Source organism: Neoarius graeffei, chromosome 11, assembly GCF_027579695.1.
Source record: "Neoarius graeffei isolate fNeoGra1 chromosome 11, fNeoGra1.pri, whole genome shotgun sequence".
Classification (NCBI taxonomy): domain Eukaryota; kingdom Metazoa; phylum Chordata; class Actinopteri; order Siluriformes; family Ariidae; genus Neoarius; species Neoarius graeffei.
The window spans coordinates 39,393,057-39,412,456 of NC_083579.1; the positions used below are offsets into that span (position 1 = coordinate 39,393,057).

At 41.6% G+C, this 19,400-nt stretch overlaps 1 protein-coding gene across 1 annotated transcript in view; it reads left to right on the top strand.

Annotated features, from left to right (window-relative positions):
• Window positions 1-19,400, top strand: part of wdr20a (WD repeat domain 20a) — a 50,078-nt gene that overhangs the window by 22,618 nt on the left and 8,060 nt on the right. Inside the window, exons 2-3 of the mRNA XM_060933887.1 lie at window positions 10,322-10,504; window positions 17,204-18,562. Coding sequence (XP_060789870.1) covers window positions 10,322-10,504; window positions 17,204-18,562 — 1,542 coding nt within the window. The remainder of the gene's footprint in view (window positions 1-10,321; window positions 10,505-17,203; window positions 18,563-19,400) is intronic.

Below are 19,400 nucleotides of genomic sequence, written 5' to 3' on the forward strand. Positions count from 1 at the left end.
TTTTATCGTTTCTTTCACAACTTGAATGTGTTGAAACAAAAAATTATGACAAACTAACGCCGCTTACACTAAAATATCGAGGGAAATTTGTAATAAAAACTTTACGGTCGGCAATTTCGACGCGGAAATTCTCGATCGGTCGGGTTACCGGAAACACCCCCCCCTTTTTTTTTTTTTTTTTTTTTAAATTTGGCCTAATCTTCTTCTGCCCTGGACAGTCTTTGGCTTTCTTCCGCTTCGTGCTGCGGGATGACATCTTTAAATGCCCAAGTGTCAACAAAAACAACTCGCGAACTACTTCTGTCAAAAACTCCCGTGCCGGTGGGTGAAAGGTCATTCAGTCTCGAGAAATTTCGCGCTACAAGTCAGCTGACCTTGTATGTAACCCATGTCAAATCTCGCAAGAGCAGCCGCGACAAGTAAACAACTAAACAACATGGTGCCTCAGTCTGGAAAACGCCAATTCGGATTGTTTTTGCACCGTCTGGCGGTGTATCTACTATGATTGGAATATTTTTGGAGCAATTATAACGTATTTGATGATCAGACACATTGTCACGTAGTGTTGCTGGGATGTTTTCACGGAGTCGGTAAGGGGGCGCACGCCGAGAGTAAGAGGGCGCAGCACCCCTGTTCCCCCGTTTAGACGAAAGCCTGCTGTATTTCTTTGTGAATTCCAATCTGTCTGATTCTTCCTGCTGATGAGTGGTTTGCATCTTGTGGTATGACCTCTATATTTCTGCTCAAACTTTTGCTCAAATAGCCTTCACCCCTGCCCTCTGGAGGTTGTTGATGTCACTGTTGATTTGGCGGGTTTTTCTTCACAGCTCTCACAATATTTGCCATCAACTACCGATGTTTGTTTGTTTTCTTTGGCTGACCTGTTCCACATCTGTTTTTTGGTACACCAGTGGTTTTGTTCTTTTTCAGGACATTCCATATTGTTGTATTGACTAAGCCGAATGCTTATGCAATGGCTTCGATTTGATTTTCTCCATTCTCAGCTTTAATATGGCTGTTGTGTGTGTGTTTTTTTTTTTTTTTTCCTCCCATAGACGGCTCTTTGGTCTTCATGTCGGCTTATCCTTTTTTAACAACAAATACAGTCTTCACAAGCAAAACTCAGGGCTCAGATGAAGAGTAGACATTCAGAGGTATTAATTATTTAAACAATCAATCTACCTGGGCAGACCTGGACAACAAGAAACATGCCCGTCATATGAGCCAATACTTTTGATCGCTTAAAAAATGTGTAGGTACAACCAAAAGGTACCATGTTCGAAGTTGTTTAACACATCCAGATGTAAATGTCAGGGAGTGAAAGCTGAAATTCTGATCTGTCAAATGTATTTATCTAATCCTCTGTCATCTAAGGACTATTCATCCTTTGACTCAAATCTAAATGTCTTCAGTGTACAGCAAAAAAAAAAAAAAAAAGGGAGGGGGCGGGCGCGGAACAACCCCAAGAGATTTTGGCTGCATCATTCCAGTATTTTTGAAGGAGAGACTTGCAAAATAACTAACTTTTTATCAGTGTTCAAATATTTATGAATCCCACTGTAAATAATTAAGCAAAATATAAATACAAATTATGGATGCTGATTATCCTGTATAGTAGTTTTTATTCTTGTAAATATAATGGAGCAGTGGCATTTAAACATTTTGCATGATTTTACAGAAGAATCTGAAAATTAAACTTCAGTGTAAAGATTCTAAAACTGGAGAACTGAGATTTTGTTTTGGTTGAAACACATGGCGCAATTTTGTAAATATTATTTCTGGATGCTGTTGTGAGGAAGAGCAGTCAGTTGGAGCATTACATTACAGGCGTTTATCAATGAGCAAGTGCCTCGCTCAAGGGCATTTTAGCCATTCTTGCTGGTCCAGGGAATCGAACCGGTGAAATTTTGGTCCCAAAGCTGCTCTCTAACCATTAGGCCATGGCTTCTCCTGCAGTATTCAGTAAGCAAGATATTACAACTGCATTTATGAACTTCTTACAATCTAAGAAAGACCTAAACGGGGTGTGTGTGTGTGTGTGTGTGTGTGTGAGATGATAAAAGGAGGTTGCACAGGTAAGCAATACGAGCATCATATGAAAGTGTCCATTTTACTCCAAGGTTAGTAATAAATGGTGAAAGTGGAATCGCATGGTCATTAGGGATGTTACGGTTTGAAATCGTCATACTATAATAACAGACTTAAAAAAAAAAAATCATGGTTTCACTGAATTGCAGTATTAACCAATCATTTAAAAACGCACGAGCCTGTGGAGAAAATTAAAGTAAAACTTGATTACCGTATTTTTTGGACTATAAGTCGCACTTTTTTTTTTTTTTTCATGGTTCGGCTGGCCATGCGACTTATACTCCGGTGCGACGTGTGTGTGTGTGTATATGTGTGTATATATATATATATATATATATATATATATATATATATATATATATATATATATATATATGTGTGTATGTGTGTGTGTATATATATATATATATATATATATATATATATATATATATATAAATAAAATATTTTTTTTTTCACCGTGAGTAATAACGATAGTAACGATTAGTAATAGGCTACTAATATTAGTTATAATAATAATATAGGCTATTAGTAATAACGATAGTGATAGTATTAAAGATAGTAGTAGATATTTAAAATAATCAGACGAGGCTACTTACAGGGCAAAGGGCGCGTTATCACTGCTCAGCTGTTCGTTTATTAAATAAACAATGCAGTCGCGCAGTAACCACGCGCCGCTTATCAGACAGAATCACAGATTCTATGGATAGAATAACCCTTCAAAAAAGTGCGACTTGTAGTCCGGTGCGACGTATATATGGTTTTTTCGTCTTCATAATGCATTTTTTGGCTGATGCGACTTAAACTCCGGAGCGACGTATAGTCCGGAAAATACGGTACAAAATTTTTGTACAAAAATCTGTTTGCACAACCTTGTGTATATAACGAAAACAAAAGGAGACGAAAAGCTCAAATCTCCTAGTTGTGCTACTTTATTTTTTTTGAGGAGGACTTCCCTCCGTCTCGATATGAATGAATTTATTCGTAAATTGTTTGCACGAGCATTTACGCAAGAGGCGTTTATATGCATGAAAATCCAGTAAATTCTGGAAAAAAAATTGTATCTGACTCATGCGCCCGTGTGTGTAAATTTATGCATAAGAACAATGAGCACTGAGCTTCAAGTTATATTATTTGCAAAGGAGTTACTGCAGTTTAATATCCAGATTTCACTGTTAAACTGCTTGTTTATTTCAGTTACACACACAGATTTAACACTTTTTTTTTTTTTAAATCCTGTTTCCTTTAAAATGTTGTTAAAGGAATATTACATAAAGACAGCAAGCCAACTCGATTCTGTTTTAAACCAAATTATACTCGTCATTCAATTAAGAAGAAATGCTGCTGCGTAAAAGGAGCGGGGGCTCGTCTCTGCACGCAGTAGACACAAGCCGAGGTAGTGCAAATGACACAACTGATGTTATTGGGATGCAGTGCATTGGATGGAACAGATATTTAGACACTGGTGTGATTTTATTTTTTGGGGGGGGATGACCATGAAGGCGGGGCGGCACGGTGGTGTAGTGGTTAGCGCTGTCGCCTCACAGCAAGAAGGTCCGGGTTCGAGCCCCGTGGCCGGCGAGGGCCTTTCTGTGCGGAGTTTGCATGTTCTCCCCGTGTCCGCGTGGGTTTCCTCCGGGTGCTCCGGTTTCCCCCACAGTCCAAAGACATGCAGGTTAGGTTAACTGGTGACTCTAAATTGAGCGTAGGTGTGAATGTGAGTGTGAATGGTTGTCTGTGTCTGTGTGTCAGCCCTGTGATGACCTGGCGACTTGTCCAGGGTGTACCCCGCCTTTCGCCCGTAGTCAGCTGGGATAGGCTCCAGCTTGCCTGCGACCCTGTAGAACAGGATAAAGCGGCTACAGATAATGAGAATGAGACGACCATGAAGGCTGGTTTATAAATTGGTCCTGGTTGCCATGGTTGATGTACAACACTTTAGAACCAGCACTAATTTGGCTGACGACCTACAATGCTCCCTCATGTGCTGTTTGCCGTAATCCGGCTTTCCTCCTCGAGCTCTAAATGAAAACTGTAGTGAGGATGCGGAACTGCGTGTCAGAGCCTCATCGTGCGTCTGTAAAGCGAATGTTATTGGTATAAAAATGAAAAATTCAGCTGTCTGTTTAATTTACATGCCAAGCTTTTTCACCTTGTAAACTTGAACTCCTGGAGATGCTGCAGTGTCCACCGCTGTGTCCTGCTTTTCTAAGACAGCAGCGGTGATGACTCTTGAATTTTTTTTCCCCTCCATATTTTGGCCTTTTCAGGTGCTGTGACTCTGGTGGTTATGCTAAAAAAATAATGCTGAGTCAAAATACTTCTGCCTCTGAGAAATTCCTTTTGAATAACCTTTTATGGAGTTTTGTGGGCATCACCAAATGCAAATCCAATGTATCGTGCACATGCCCAGTAATTTGTGGGTTAGTTGGTATTGAGATGTATGGGTTTGTTTATTTATTTATTTTTTTACAATAAATACAGCATTAGTGTTAGATCGTCGTTCATTTTTGTACACCAGTATCATCATACATATTGTGTATCATAGAAATGTCTTTCAGTATCCTGATATTTAAGCTATTCCACAAAATCGAGTCGTACATGAGCTGATAGCTGACGAGGCACGTAGCGCAAAGTTGACTATAAGCCATGTATGATGAGATTGATTGATTGATTGAGTGGAATAACTGTTTTATTCTATCCACATTCACTGGATTTTGAGAAACGGAGCATTTTTTTTTGCAAATTCGATAAATGGCTACACAGAGCATGCGACAAAATCATTTCTACTTAGAATGTAAACAAACCAGCGAAACGACGACAGCAGCAATTTGTGAAAAATATGCTATAATTCTTGAAAAAACAAACGTTCTTACCATTTAAATACTTTTATTCCATGTTTTGTTGCTTCTTTTTTTTTGGGGGGGGGTGTCAAGTAGAGTTTTTATTTTGTCCTTGGTTGGTTCAACAACAAGCTCTGCCATTTTGCTGCTGCTCTTTAGGTTTTTTTTTTGGCCATTGGCAAACCAATTTAAAGGTGCATTACCGCCTCCGACTGGGCTGGAGTGTGGAACAGGAGATATTTGGGGGGAAAATACTCGATGACAAAGCCGCCATTTTGTTTTTGGGTCAGTCCATGAAATGATGTTACTTTTCATTGGTCCGGGTTTACATAATCATTTCATCTTTAATTTCCATGATTTAAAGAAATATTTAGCAGATTATCCATAAATATTGTTTGAAGAAATAAAATGAATAAAAAAATGAAGTTTTCTTTTGAAATAAAGAAATGTGAAACATTTTCTTCCCCTGTGACTGGACACGGAGGACACGTTTTTTGTGACATGGAATATTTGCTGACTTTGAGCTTAAATAAACCTTCATTACTTTCTGAGAATTTCAATAAAATTAGTTTCATGGTACTTGCAATTTAGTTTTACACACATAATAAAGTTAAGAAGGTTCTATAAACTATTTAGCTTCGAATTCATCCACTAAAAATAGGTTGTGAACGTAACATTGTGATGTCCTACCGTGTTACGTTAGAAACCAGGCTTATAAAAAATGATAAAACGAGTTGAAATCATGATTGATGTTTTTAATATAAAGAAGAATATACTATAAAACGATGTAGGTAGAAAGAAATTTAAACAAACGGCAATAAAAGAAATTATCGATGTTTTTTCTCACATCCTAACTTGGCGTCCACTCACTTCCTGGTTCGTTCACAACCTGCGAGACCTATTTACTCAATCTAGGTCAGCTGAACTGACACGAGAGAACTTCTCGCGGGATCTCACACACCACAACACGTGCTCTAGAGAAGTGCAGATATAAGTGTGACTAAGTAAAGTAATGAATTCAATAATCTCATTTACCCCATATAGGATGAAACTGTTTCCTGTTAATGACTGTTGTTATTGTTCAAATCTTAAAGAGATTTTATGAAGTTTGTGAAATACTGGTATTTCATATTTTCAGTGTTTATGATGTTGAACTAATGTTTCTAATGAATTCTTATTCAGTGTTAATGTTTAAAGTAAGCAAATAAAAGCAAAAAATTGATTTTATCAATATTTTTCCTTTATTTTTAAAAGCTTGTTCGTGTCCTTGTTACATTAGCAACCGGGTAAATATTTATGGATTTTATCATACATTGTAGAGCAGGAGTTATCTTAACAACTAATGTTATATTTTCTTATATGGTCAATGCTTCATGGAAATGAAAGTTGTTTTCAGTTGTAAATTGTTTTAAGTGACTCCCTGTATGTCACATTTTGGTAACCCCATTTCATGGACTGACCCTTTTCTCTACTCACAGTATATGAGCTGATATCCTAGTTTTAGAGTAGCCAATCAGAGTGTGTGATTGCTCATATCCAGTAAATGTGGACATAATAAAATATTTTGTTCGTAGTGGCCATCACATTTCAAACTTCAGTAACTCCAAAACAAATATACTTGGACAGTATCACCCCAAATCTAGTTCACTAGGCGATAAATGAGAGATCTGGGGGGGCAGGGGGCGGGCTCCTTTTTTTTTTTTTTTTTTAAAATAAATAACAGGTTTTATTTATTTGTCTTAATTCATAACCTCTTGCAAAGCTGCTGCATATTTGCCTGTGGTTTCTGAATTGATTTTTGTTCTCTCTCTCTCTCTCGCATGTTTCAGTATTGTCAAGCAAACTTGCTGCAGACACGTTGATGTTAACAAAAAAAAAAAATGGAGCCATAATCGTATTCTGCAGGCCAAGCTTTTCTATCCCATTTCATGCCACTTGTTCATGCTGTTTCGACAGAATGAAAGCTTATTAGCCTGATGAAATAAACTTAATGTGCGTGAAGCTACTTCCTGCACACCAGGTTTAAAATGACTGCTTATTAATGTGGAGCCCGTGATAATGCTCTCATGAGCTTTTAATTTCTTTGCAGCACTCTATCGCCTTGCAGTTTTCTCCAGGGCACAAACACATTTTTATAAAGCTGGTTTAAACTCCAGAAATTAAAGTATTGGTTAAATTTATCTGTTGAGTATAGGGCTGCACGATATCAGAAAAATATGCGATATTCGATAACATGACTGAATATCTCGATATCGATATGTATCACGATAATTAAATATATGATGTTTTTCTTACTTCTACTCGCCGTTCTGCCCTGTATCTAGCATTTAAAAAAAACACCCAATGCATTGCTTCCATTCCAACATTATTTTTTATTGGAAAAACATGGCTACACCTGCAATGGTGTCCATCAGTCATCTTTAAATCTCTTAATTTTTGAGAGCGCAGCAGAAAATGTCTTAAGTTGAAATAAACAAAAAACTGAAAACTACATTACATTAACATAAAGCATTCAAAATGGCAATTTCAGCGGCTCCCGGGAGATGAAGGTGAGCGACACAGATTCACCATAAACTCAAACACAGTCTGTTAATAACACATGCGGGTGAGAGAGCGGTAGTGTGTGTGTGAGGGTGAGAGGTAGTGTGTGTGTGTGTGTGTGTGTGTGTGTGTGTGTGAGAGAGAGCGCGGTTTTATGTTTTTATGCTGCTGTACATCAGTGTTTGTCCCAGTGAGCCGTTCCACCACTGTTTTACATGTCTTGCAAAGTACCTGAGTTTGCAGTACGTCACCCCTCCTGAATCCAAAGTACTTCCAAATAGCAAACGTGCATTTTTTTTTTTTGGAAACCAGTTCCTCCTCACACAAGTTTCTCACCACACTTGCTACCGCTTCCGCCATCACCACAAGGCTTTTACTTGTTTTGCAATAGGGGGTGGAGTTATCCCGTGGCGCTTGTTGACATTCAAATGTGATTGGACGGCACAGAAAAATGCGCCTTTTATCGAAATTTAAGTAATTTTTGCGGTACGTGTATCGCAAACTATGATATCGCGATATCGATACTTTTTCGATATATTGTGCGGCCCTAGTTGAGTATATAAGCATATATCCCCATCAAAATATTTCCGTGCAGGGATTACCCAAGAATGGCACACGTGACAATCAGTGGTGGAACTATTTTATAAGCAATGTATCTCGTGACGTCAAAAATAATAAAAAAAAAAAAATGGATATGGTGTGAGATCATCAGTTTCAAGCTATACAGCCAACTCAAATCCCCCCCTTTTTTTTTTTACTACAAAAAAGACATACAATAATAGAAATCGTTAATACAGTCGAAACAAACGTTTCAGTCAGGGGATTTTCAACTGAGCACATTAAAATAACCACATGTCAATAGTTTCAACAGTTTTCTGATTTTATGAGTCAGTAATTATTTTTATGTCCTGCTTGGTCTCGTTTTCAAATACCAATAATAACAACAGTTTAGTAACCGACACGAGTCACAGCTGTGGGTCCACAAGCATTTCTGTATGTGTAGAGCTACATATGATCATGCCTAGTGAGGCAGACAGTAGCATGGAATGAATGAATGAATGAATGAATGAATGAATGGGTTTAAAAAAAAAAGGAAAAGGCGATAGCATGGTACATTTGCACATACGCAGGTTGAAGGTCGCTCTGACGTCAACAACAAACATGGCTGCCTCCAGTGAGTTTATGGTGAGATTCAATCTTGGAGACAGAAGTTAAAAGTTAACACTTTTAGTCTGGAATTTATTGATGGTGGATATAAATCAAATATACCATGCACTGAGAGGCTCCGGTTGAAATTATGGATTCTCTTTGGTGACTGGTATAGTACTGTTTTCTTCAGGGCTGCACCTCTCGCAAAATAGTACTATACCAGTCATCAGAGAGAATCCATAATTTCAACCGGAGCGCCTCAGTGCATGATAGATTTGATATTAATATTTGAGTAAATGGTGTTTGAACAAGGGGAGTATGACGACAGGAAAAAAGGCCAGGAAAAGAGATCACATCACACCCATATTGGCGGACCTACATTGGCTCCCTGTGAAGTTTAGAATCCAGTACAAAGTAGCATTGACAGTTTTTAAAGCATTACATGGACGTGCTCCAATATATATAGTGGACATGTTAAGTCCATATGTCCCTTTACGGTCACTGAGATCTGCATCCCAGGGACAGCTGATGGTCCCACGTGCACGGCTTTCCATGAAAGGGGACAGGGCCTTTATGCCGCTTTTCCACTACAAACGCGGCTGAGTCGAGCTGAGCCGTGCTGTGCTGAGTTGGGCTGAGTGGGGCTGTTGGAGTTGCATTTCGACTACAACCGCGCTGAACCGTGCTGGCTGGAAGTGGGTGGACACATTGGGTGGAGTTAGCGAAAGTGGGTGGACGTCAGGTGATGTCGTTAAGCAGCGCAAACAGTGACATCAGTGATCTTTTAAGCGGTAGTCTCACGATCCGAATAGTAAACAATAAACATGGAGGACATGGAGTCGTTAGTGTTGCTGGTCTTGGTGCTGTGGCTTGTTGTCACCGACAACGCGGACAGATACTGGCAAGAGCGTATAGATGAGGCGAGGCGCATAAGGCTTCAGAAATTCTCGTAATTCGTAATTATTCTCCTTCCGGGTTTGCGGTGTTTACAGATCCCAGCGTGCTCGCGGGGCGTGTGTGGGCATGTGAGGACACTCCTCCTCACCAATCAGTGCACAGGGGAGTGTCTGCTCACGCCCCCAGCCTCACTCGGCACGGCTTGGCTCGCTTCAGCCCCACTCCAAAACGGTGCGAGTTTTAGGGGCTAAGCAGGGCTGAAGCGAGCTGAGTCGTGCTGGTTTTTGGTAGTCGAAACGCGAGCCGTGTCGGGCTGAAGTGAGCTGAAGCGAGCTGAAGTGAGCTGAAAAAGGGTAGTGGAAAAGGGCCATTAGTGTCTATGCCCCACGTCTCTGGAATAGTCTACCACAGGAACTGAGATCTGCATCTGAGGTGTCAGTGTTTAAAACGTCTCTCAAAACACACCTGTTTAGACTTGCCTTCAATGACCTTTGAAATTGTGGGATTCTGGGATGGAGACCCTATTACTGTATGTATTGTTGTGCTGTTGTTTCTTTCCTGTCTTGTTTGCTCTGTCTCATCTGTCAGTACTGGTACCTGTATATTTTGTATTTATTTCTTTTATTTTCTTTTATTGTATTTTTCTTATTATTTTACTGTGAAGCACTTTGGTTTTAAATGTGCTATACAAATAAATTACTTACTTACAGTGATGCTGCTACTTAATAAAACTCAAGTTTCTTCTCAAAATCATGTTTTTTTTTTTTTGTTTTGTTTTTTTTTAAATGTTTCATGGTCTGCAGGCTGCTGACCTCAGTAAGCCAATCGACAAGAGGATATACAAGGGAACACAGCCCACTTGCCATGACTTTAACCATCTCACTGCCACGGCTGAGAGCGTGTCGCTGCTTGTGGGATTCTCAGCCGGACAGGTGCAGCTGATTGACCCGATCAAGAAAGAGACGAGTAAGCTCTTCAACGAAGAAGTAAGTATGTGAAAGATTGCTTGAGGATTTGAATCCCTTTCTGCTGTTTATACAGATGTGTTCTGTTTTTGCAAAAAAAACCCAAAACCCTGAAGCGCTTTCCAAACATGCTTTAAAGTGCGTATCACGGGTAAATTCAGGAGCAAGATCAATGTAATTCTCCTATTTTATATTAAACTCTGGTCAAATATCTGTAACTTTCTGCATTCTCTGCAATTTTTTTACCTTGTGCAATACCAGAAAAATTCAGTTGAACTCAAGCCATTTGAGGCGAATTGGTCCGCCTCTGAAAAAACTCGGCATTTGGATTTCCCGGCAAACATTGATTTTCGTGACGTCGCGTGCGGGACGCCTCCCTCTGAATCCTACGTCAGCGCTGGTTTGTTTATGAGAAAACGACCTGGTGGTTTTCTGCAAATTTCTTCAACGTTATCGCCTAACTATTAAAATGGTTAACAGATGTATCGTAGGAGGGTGTAGCAACACCAATCTTGATGGGATTAGTACTCATAGTTTCCCAAAAGACCGGACAATGAGAGAGAAATGGGAGCGCTTGGTCTACACAGGCTGTGCACTGAAACCGTGCAAAGCTCGCACAGCCTGCTGGCGCTTCCGCAGGTAACGCCACAAATCTGGCTCCAGACTCCCTTGGGCTTTTTCCAGACGCGTTTTGTTATTTTATATTTTTTTTGCTGTAGACAGATGGCCTTGTGCAAAATTACCCTTCTGGATGAGTGTGTAAAGGGACATACTTTCATTAAAAAAAACCCACGAAATTGGTCAAGAATATACACTTTAATGCCATAACGTATAAAGATAAACTGTAGCGTTTCTGATACAAATTCATCCGTATTGTTTTTTCATATTGTGCTTTTAAATCTGTTATTTGTATTAATAAAATTGGCATGCTGATTTCAGTCCAGTATAAATATTAGTTTATTTATGAAAAAAAAAATCTCCGTTCTACAACCCCGATTCCAAAAACGTTGGGACAAAGTACAAATTGTAAATAAAAACGGAATGCAATGATGTGGAAGTTTCAAAATTCCATATTTTTATTCAGAATAGAACATAGATGACATATCAAATGTTTAAACTGAGAAAATGTATCATTTAAAGAGAAAAATTAGGTGATTTTAAATTTCATGACAACACATTTCAAAAAAGTTGGGACAAGGCCATGTTTACCACTGTGAGACATCCCCTTTTCTCTTTACAACAGTCTGTAAACGTCTGGGGACTGAGGAGACAATTTGCTCAAGTTTAGGGATAGGAATGTTAACCCATTCTTGTCTAATGTAGGATTCTAGTTGCTCAACTGTCTTAGGTCTTTTTTGTCGTATCTTCCGTTTTATGATGCGCCAAATGTTTTCTCTGGGTGAAAGATCTGGACTGCAGGCTGGCCAGTTCAGTACCCGGACCCTTCTTCTACGCAGCCATGATGCTGTAATTGATGCAGTATGTCGTTTGGCATTGTCATGTTGGAAAATGCAAGGTCTTCCCTGAAAGAGACGTCGTCTGGATGGGAGCATATGTTGCTCTAGAACCTGGATATACCTTTCAGCATTGATGGTGTCTTTCCAGATGTGTAAGCTGCCCATGCCACACGCACTAATGCAACCCCACACCATCAGAGATGCAGGCTTCTGAACTGAGCGCTGATAACAACTCGGGTCGTCCTTCTCCTCTTTAGTCCGAATGACACGGCGTCCCTGATTTCCATAAAGAACTTCAAATTTTGATTCGTCTGACCACAGAACAGTTTTCCACTTTGCCACAGTCCATTTTAAACGAGCCTTGGCCCAGAGAAGACGTCTGCGCTTCTGGATCGTGTTTAGATATGGCTTCTTCTTTGAACTACAGAGTTTTAGCTGGCAATGGCGGATGGCACGGTGAATTGTGTTCACAGATAATGTTCTCTGGAAATATTCCTGAGCCCATTTTGTGATTTCCAATACAGAAGCATGCCTGTATGTGATGCGGTGCCGTCTAAGGGCCCGAAGATCACGGGCACCCAGTATGGTTTTCCGGCCTTGACCCTTACGCACAGAGATTCTTCCAGATTCTCTGAATCTTTTGATGATATTATGCACTGTAGATGATGATATGTTCAAACTCTTTGCAGTTTTACACTGTCGAACTCCTTTCTGATATTGCTCCACTATTTGTCGGCGCAGAATTAGGGGGATTGGTGATCCTCTTCCCATCTTTACTACTTCTTTTTTTTTTTTTTTAAAGATTTTTTTGGGCTTTTTTCACCTTTATTGGATAGGACAATGTAGAGACAGGACAGGAAATGAGCGGGAGAGAGAGACGGGGAGGGATCGGGAAATGACCTCGAGTCGGAACCGAACCCGGGTCCCCGGATCCATGGCACGGCACCTTAGCCACCTGAGCCACGACGCCCCCCCCCCCATCTTTACTTCTGAGAGCCGCTGCCACGCCAAGATGGTCTTTTTATACCCAGTCATGTTAATGATCTATTGCCAATTGACCTAATGAGTTGCAATTTGGTCCTCCAGTGGATTTTTTTTTTTTGTACCTTTAACTTTTCCAGCCTCTTATTGCCCCTGTCCCAACTTTTTTGAGATGTGTTGCTGTCATGAAATTTCAAATGAGCCAATATTTGGCATGAAATTTCAAAATGTCTCACTTTCGACATTTGATATGTTGTCTATGTTCTATTGTGAATACAATATCAGTTTTTGAGATTTGTAAATTATTGCATTCCATTTTTATTTACAATTTGTACTTTGTCCCAACTTTTTTGGAATCGGGGTTGTAGTTAAAATTTTTTTTTTTTTTAAGTGTGTTCTTTTCACTCACGATCTATAACTTTATTTAATTACCTGCATTTAATGATTTATTAGAACGCGTTGCAACTTTTATGAAGTGCTTGTTTAACCCTTTGGTGTCGGACCCTTTAAATATGGTTCCTCCAGGAGCGATGGCGTAATGGTTGCTATGACAAAAATACCTTGGAGACAAAAATTCTTATTGTACCATAGCCAGTTAGATTCTGCTAAGAATGAACTTTCTTTTGATCAGTTGCCTTTTACTGCCTTGTATTTGTAAGTAATGCAAATCCCTCCGTCCGATTCAAAATGGCATCTTCGAGTAAGCGACCACATACACGATTTACAGCAGAACAAGTGGCCAAACTCCTTATGTATGATGGTAGTGGTGATGAAAGTAGCATAGATAGTGAAACTGACAGTCTTTCAAGCGGAGAAGAGTTTGATTTGGACCAAGGTAGCATTAAAGGGGAACTGAAGTCCTTTTTAAACTTGATTTATTTCTTAATTAACGTGTTATTCAATTACATTTTTGGTTTTATTAACCTTATATCATGACTCATGTTGGCATATTATATTACACTTATCGGCCTTTTTGGTTTTTAGCCATGTTGAATGTAGTTCGTTTGGTCCACGGCAGGCGTCGCTTATCCGCATGATCTTCACGAGACTTGTGTGAGACTTCAAACGTGAACTGCCAGTGCCACCATTTTGAAAACTGTTTACACAGCGGCCAGGTTGCCATATCATTCCAATTTAGATTAATTTTGAGATTTAATATAATAATAAATACATGCATGTATTTTTGTGATAAATACATATTATACTGAGTGCATTTCCCACATAATCCTCACTAAGGTTTCGGACAGTACTACAAAATGGCGTCCACACTATACAGTGCCCTATATAATGAGTAGGGAGCGATTTTGGACACAAAAAACTTCCTGCTTGATTACGTCAGCATTCGAAAGAGGGCGCGCGTGTCTTTTGACAACGTTGGCAGATGTTGGTCACTTTGATTTCCGCTGTACTGTACGTTTTACTTCCGTCCTACGAAGTCCTGCACAGGTCTCGGCGAATCTCATTTACGTCCGTTGCCTTGACACATATATTACGTAGCATAGTTCAAACACTCATAACTTGCTATAGCAGTGAGAAAATAACTATCAAAAATCAGAGGTGGACAAAGTACCCAACTTCATTACTTCAAAGTACAGATCCCACTGGTTAAATGTTACTCCGTTACAAGTGAAAGTTGTCCAGTCAGTTTTTTACTTAAGTTAAAGTACAGGTAGTTGTCGACTTACGACTGCGTTTGGTTACGACTGACCGGTCATAAACCGATCTGGTCATAAGTCGGCCTATGTTAAATGAACGTAAGTATATTGTGATGTGTAATGATGTTGTAATCATCTTATTTTATCAACATTTTCTTATTTCATTACCGTGGCTCATTATTTGGTTTAAGTCAAACACTGCATACTACACTGCGTACAGTACAATTCGTTTAATATGTGCAAAACAGGGGCGGCACGGTGGTGTAGTGGTTAGCGCTGTCGCCTCACAGCAAGAAGGTCCGGGTTCGAGCCCAGCGGCCGGCGAGGGCCTTTCTGTGCGGAGTTTGCATGTTCTCCCCGTGTCCGCGTGGGTTTCCTCCGGGTGCTCCGGTTTCCCCCACAGTCCAAAGACATGCAGGTTAGGTTAACTGGTGACTCTAAATTGACCGTAGGTGTGAATGAGAGTGTGAATGGGTGTCTGTGTCAGCCCTGTGATGACCTGGCGACTTGTCCAGGGTGTACCCCGCCTTTCGCCCGTAGTCAGCTGGGATAGGCTCCAGCTTGCCTGCGACCCTGTAGAACAGGATAAAGCGGCTACAGATAATGAGATGAGATGTGCAAAACAAAAAATATGAAATACAGGTGTGAAAAATAGAAAACATTTTAGTTTGAAACATACCAAAATACAAATGTAAAACATAGCAAAATACAAAATTTAGTGACCGCTGGCATCACTGGTGCTTGGCTGTGGGTCGTCTACGTCGTCATCAGCTGTTGCAGCGCTCGGGCTGGCGGGAGCATTTGCTCGTTTCATAAACCAGGAGCTGGGGCGGAAACTGTATGACGGAGTGCGCGAGAGAGACTGCGCATGTGCCTGGAGCTGGGGCGGAAACTGTTGTATGCGGCGAGAGGCGCTGCCGGGAGCTGGGGCGGAAACTGTCGTACGCTCAGCTGGGAAACACTTGCCAGTCATAACCAGACGGTGTTGTGTGTTAGCGTTAGCCACGGACAAGGCGATGGCAACTTGGCGGGCAAATCCACAGAAAGTCATTAAACTAACCAGACTGCACAGCTATTGCAACGTTATCGCTAGCTCTAAAAGCACAGACAACTTCATTACAAGCTTTCTCTTGGAATAAAACGTTTACATTCCTCAATATGCTTCCGCAGGTCGGACGGTGAGTTTTTGAATGCCGTGATGTGGTTCATTTTCGACTAACAACGCAAACATTTAAAACGAAACGCATCTTTAATCCTTTCAGAAAACTGAAACATGGGTTTATGGGCCATGAGTCTGCGCATTATTCTCCACAAGAACCGCCTCCTTCCATTCCGCCATCAACTGATCGTGTTAAATAAAGCTGCTGAGAAATAATTGAACTTGATTTTATACAGTCTATGGATGTGACGTGACCCTAGTGATTACTGATCGGCTCTCAGTTGCCCCTTTTCCTCCAAATCAGTTCCAGGGCTGGTTCGGGGCCAGTGCTGGTGCTGGTTCACAACTCGTTCAACTTGCGAGCCAGCTGAGAACCAGTTTGCTTTTCCATAGCTCGCGGTGCTAAGGGAAGCCACGTCATTACGTCGCTGTGTACGTCAGTTATGTCGCTGTATACGTCAGTTACGTCGTTACGTTTGCATAAACCTTGGCGCGAATATCGAAGCAAAAACAACACGGAAGAAGCAGCAGCAGCAACAATAATAATAATAATAATAATGGATGATTTCGCGTTTGTACAGCTGCTGCTTCTCGTCGCTTAAAAATGGCGATCTTTCGCGGTCTTGCTATTGTTGTTGGTCTTAACAACTCCGCCCCCCCGCTGACGTAAGCGGTTCTTTCCTCTGGCCCAGCAGAGAGTTGGTGCTAGCCTGGAACCGGTTTTTCTGGCCCCAGAGCCGCCACTTTGTCAGTGGAAACAGAAAACCCGGTTCCAAACTAAGCACTGGCCCCGAACCAGCCCTGGAACTGCTTTGGTGGAAAAGGGGCAAGTGTCACCTGCGAAAAAAACAATCGTGTTTTAGAAAAGAAAAAACATCCACTTCAAAGCTGCTTCATAGTAACGAGGACCTTGACAGAAATGTAGTGGAGTGAAAAGTACGATATTTGTCTTTCAAATGTAGTGAAGTTAAAATCATAAGTTTGCAAAAAAAAAAAGTACAGATACTCAGTGCACTTAAGTACAGCACTCAAGTAAATGTACTTCGTTACGGTCAACCTCTGTCAAAAATGCATTCCTACATTTTATAAAATGAGAGAAATAGAATTTTGATGATAAATTTGCCTTCAGTTCCCCTTTAATGAATAAATATCTATAAATACTACCAAATAACGTGCAATTGTTTAGGTTATTTATTAAGCTTTAAAATGGTATATAGCATGATGGGTATCCTGAAGTTCAACCTCAAGCTGTTTTTGTTTGGTGAAAATAAGGGAATTTGGGGCAGGTACCAAAGGGTTAACAGCAATTGCATTGTGGTTGTGTGATCATTTAGCAGAAATCTAATTATGTACTTATGTGACTATAAAAGATGAGCAATGTGCTGTTGATCTCCTAACAAAATGTTTTCTTTTCCTCCCCATCACCCACTCTCGCTCTCCAATGACTCCTGCCAATAACCGCTCTCAGAGACTGATAGACAAATCTCGAGTGACGTGTGTGAAATGGGTGCCCGGCTCCGAGAGCCTCTTCCTTGTAGCCCATTCCAGTGGGAGCATGTACCTGTACAACGTGGAGCATGCGTGCGGTACTGCGGCACCCCACTACCAGCTGCTCAAGCAAGGCGAGAGTTACACTGTGCACACATGCAAGAGCAAGTCAACACGCAACCCGTTGCTGAAGTGGACAGTAGGCGAGGGTGCTTTGAATGAGTTTGCTTTCTCACCTGATGGCAAGTTTGTGGCATGTGCAAGTCAGGATGGCTTCCTGCGCGTGTTCCACTTCGATGGTGCCGAGCTGCATGGAACTATGCGCAGCTATTTTGGTGGCCTGCTTTGTGTGTGCTGGAGCCCAGATGGCCGCTATGTCGTAGCGGGTGGTGAGGATGATCTGGTGACTGTGTGGTCATTCAGTGAGCGGCGTGTGGTCGCTCGAGGACATGGTCACAAATCCTGGGTAAGTGTGGTGGCCTTTGACCACTACACCACCAGTGTAGAGGAGACCGAACCCAACGAGTTCAGTGGCAGTGATGACGACCTGCAGGAGCAGGCGCTCACAGGCCGTGAGCGTGCCAACAGCACACACTCGCGCCTCTCAAAACGAAACTCCACAGATGGACGTCCACTCAGCGTTACCTACCGTTTTGGATCTGTGGGACAGGACACTCAGTTGTGCCTATGGGACTTGACAGAGGACATTTTGTTCCCACATCTACCATTATCCCGAACCAGAACCCATACCAACGTCATGAACGCCACAAGTCTCCCAGTCTCGGGAAGTGGAGGAGGAGTAAGTGGAGGAGGAGGCGGAACAATAATCACAAGCATCAACAACCCAAGTGCCAACGGAGGAAGTAGCAGCAGCAGCAGCAACAGTGGCTCCAATACGCCAGGCAACTCTGTGCCTGCACCTCTGCCACGCTCCAACAGCCTTCCGCACTCAGCTGCCTCCAGTGGCAACAGCAAAAGTGGCACGACGGACAGCGCCAACGCAGTTGCCTCAAGCGTAACCAAGTTCGCTACGCTGGCACTGCACGAGCGTAAAGAGCGACACCATGACAAGGAGCACAAGCGCAACCACAGCATGGGCCACATCAGCAGCAAGAGCAGTGACAAACTGCATCTGCTCGCTAAGACAAACCGAGCAGACGCAGCCAAGACGCTGGGCACACCACTCTGTCCACGAATGGAGGATGTGCCACTGTTAGAGCCACTCATTTGCAAGAAAATAGCTCATGAGAGGCTCACCGTACTTATCTTTCTTGAGGACTGCATAGTCACTGCATGTCAGGAGGGATTTATTTGCACGTGGGCCAGGCCTGGGAAAGTGGTAAGTTCCATGTAAATCCAAATCACATTCACATTTTAGACATGGGAAGGATAAGGCAGACGAACCAGCAATAGAAAGCAAGTATCTGCGTGAATGTTTTTACATAAAGACCTTTTTTTTTTGTTTTATACCTTTGCCCCCCAACTATTACTGATTTGATGATCGTATGGTTTTGTAGGTGTAGACTAAAGCGTTGTTGACATTGGGGGAAGAAGAGGCGTGGCCAGAAATATAGTTAGTGTGTGTCATTACAATAAAAAGGCTGGAAGGGAAGCTGGTTACAAGTTGACTGTAGCTGCGAGTCACTAGCATTAGCATTTAGTCAGGTTTTTGGATTAATGACCAATTAATATCAAGCACGCTTGCAAAACTGAATTTCTCATCTCATATCATCTCTAGCCGCTTTATCCTGTTCTACAGGGTCGCAGGCAAGCTGGAGCCTATCCCAGCTGACTACGGGCGAAAGGCGGGGTACACCCTGGACAAGTCGCCAGGTCATCACAGGGCTGACACATAGACACAGACAACCATTCACACTCACATTCACACCTACGGTCAATTTAGAGTCACCAGTTAGCCTAACCTGCATGTCTTTGGACTGTGGGGGAAACCGGAGCACCCGGAGGAAACCCACGCGGACACGGGGAGAACATGCAAACTCCACACAGAAAGGCCCTCGCCGGCCACGGGGCTCGAACCTGGACCCTCTTGCTGTGAGGCGACAGCGCTAACCACTACACCACCGTGCCGCCCGAAAACTGAATTTGACTGAATAAAACTTTTTTTTTTTCTTTCCCCCCCATTGTTTATCGCGAATGTGTGTCACAAAAGTGTATTA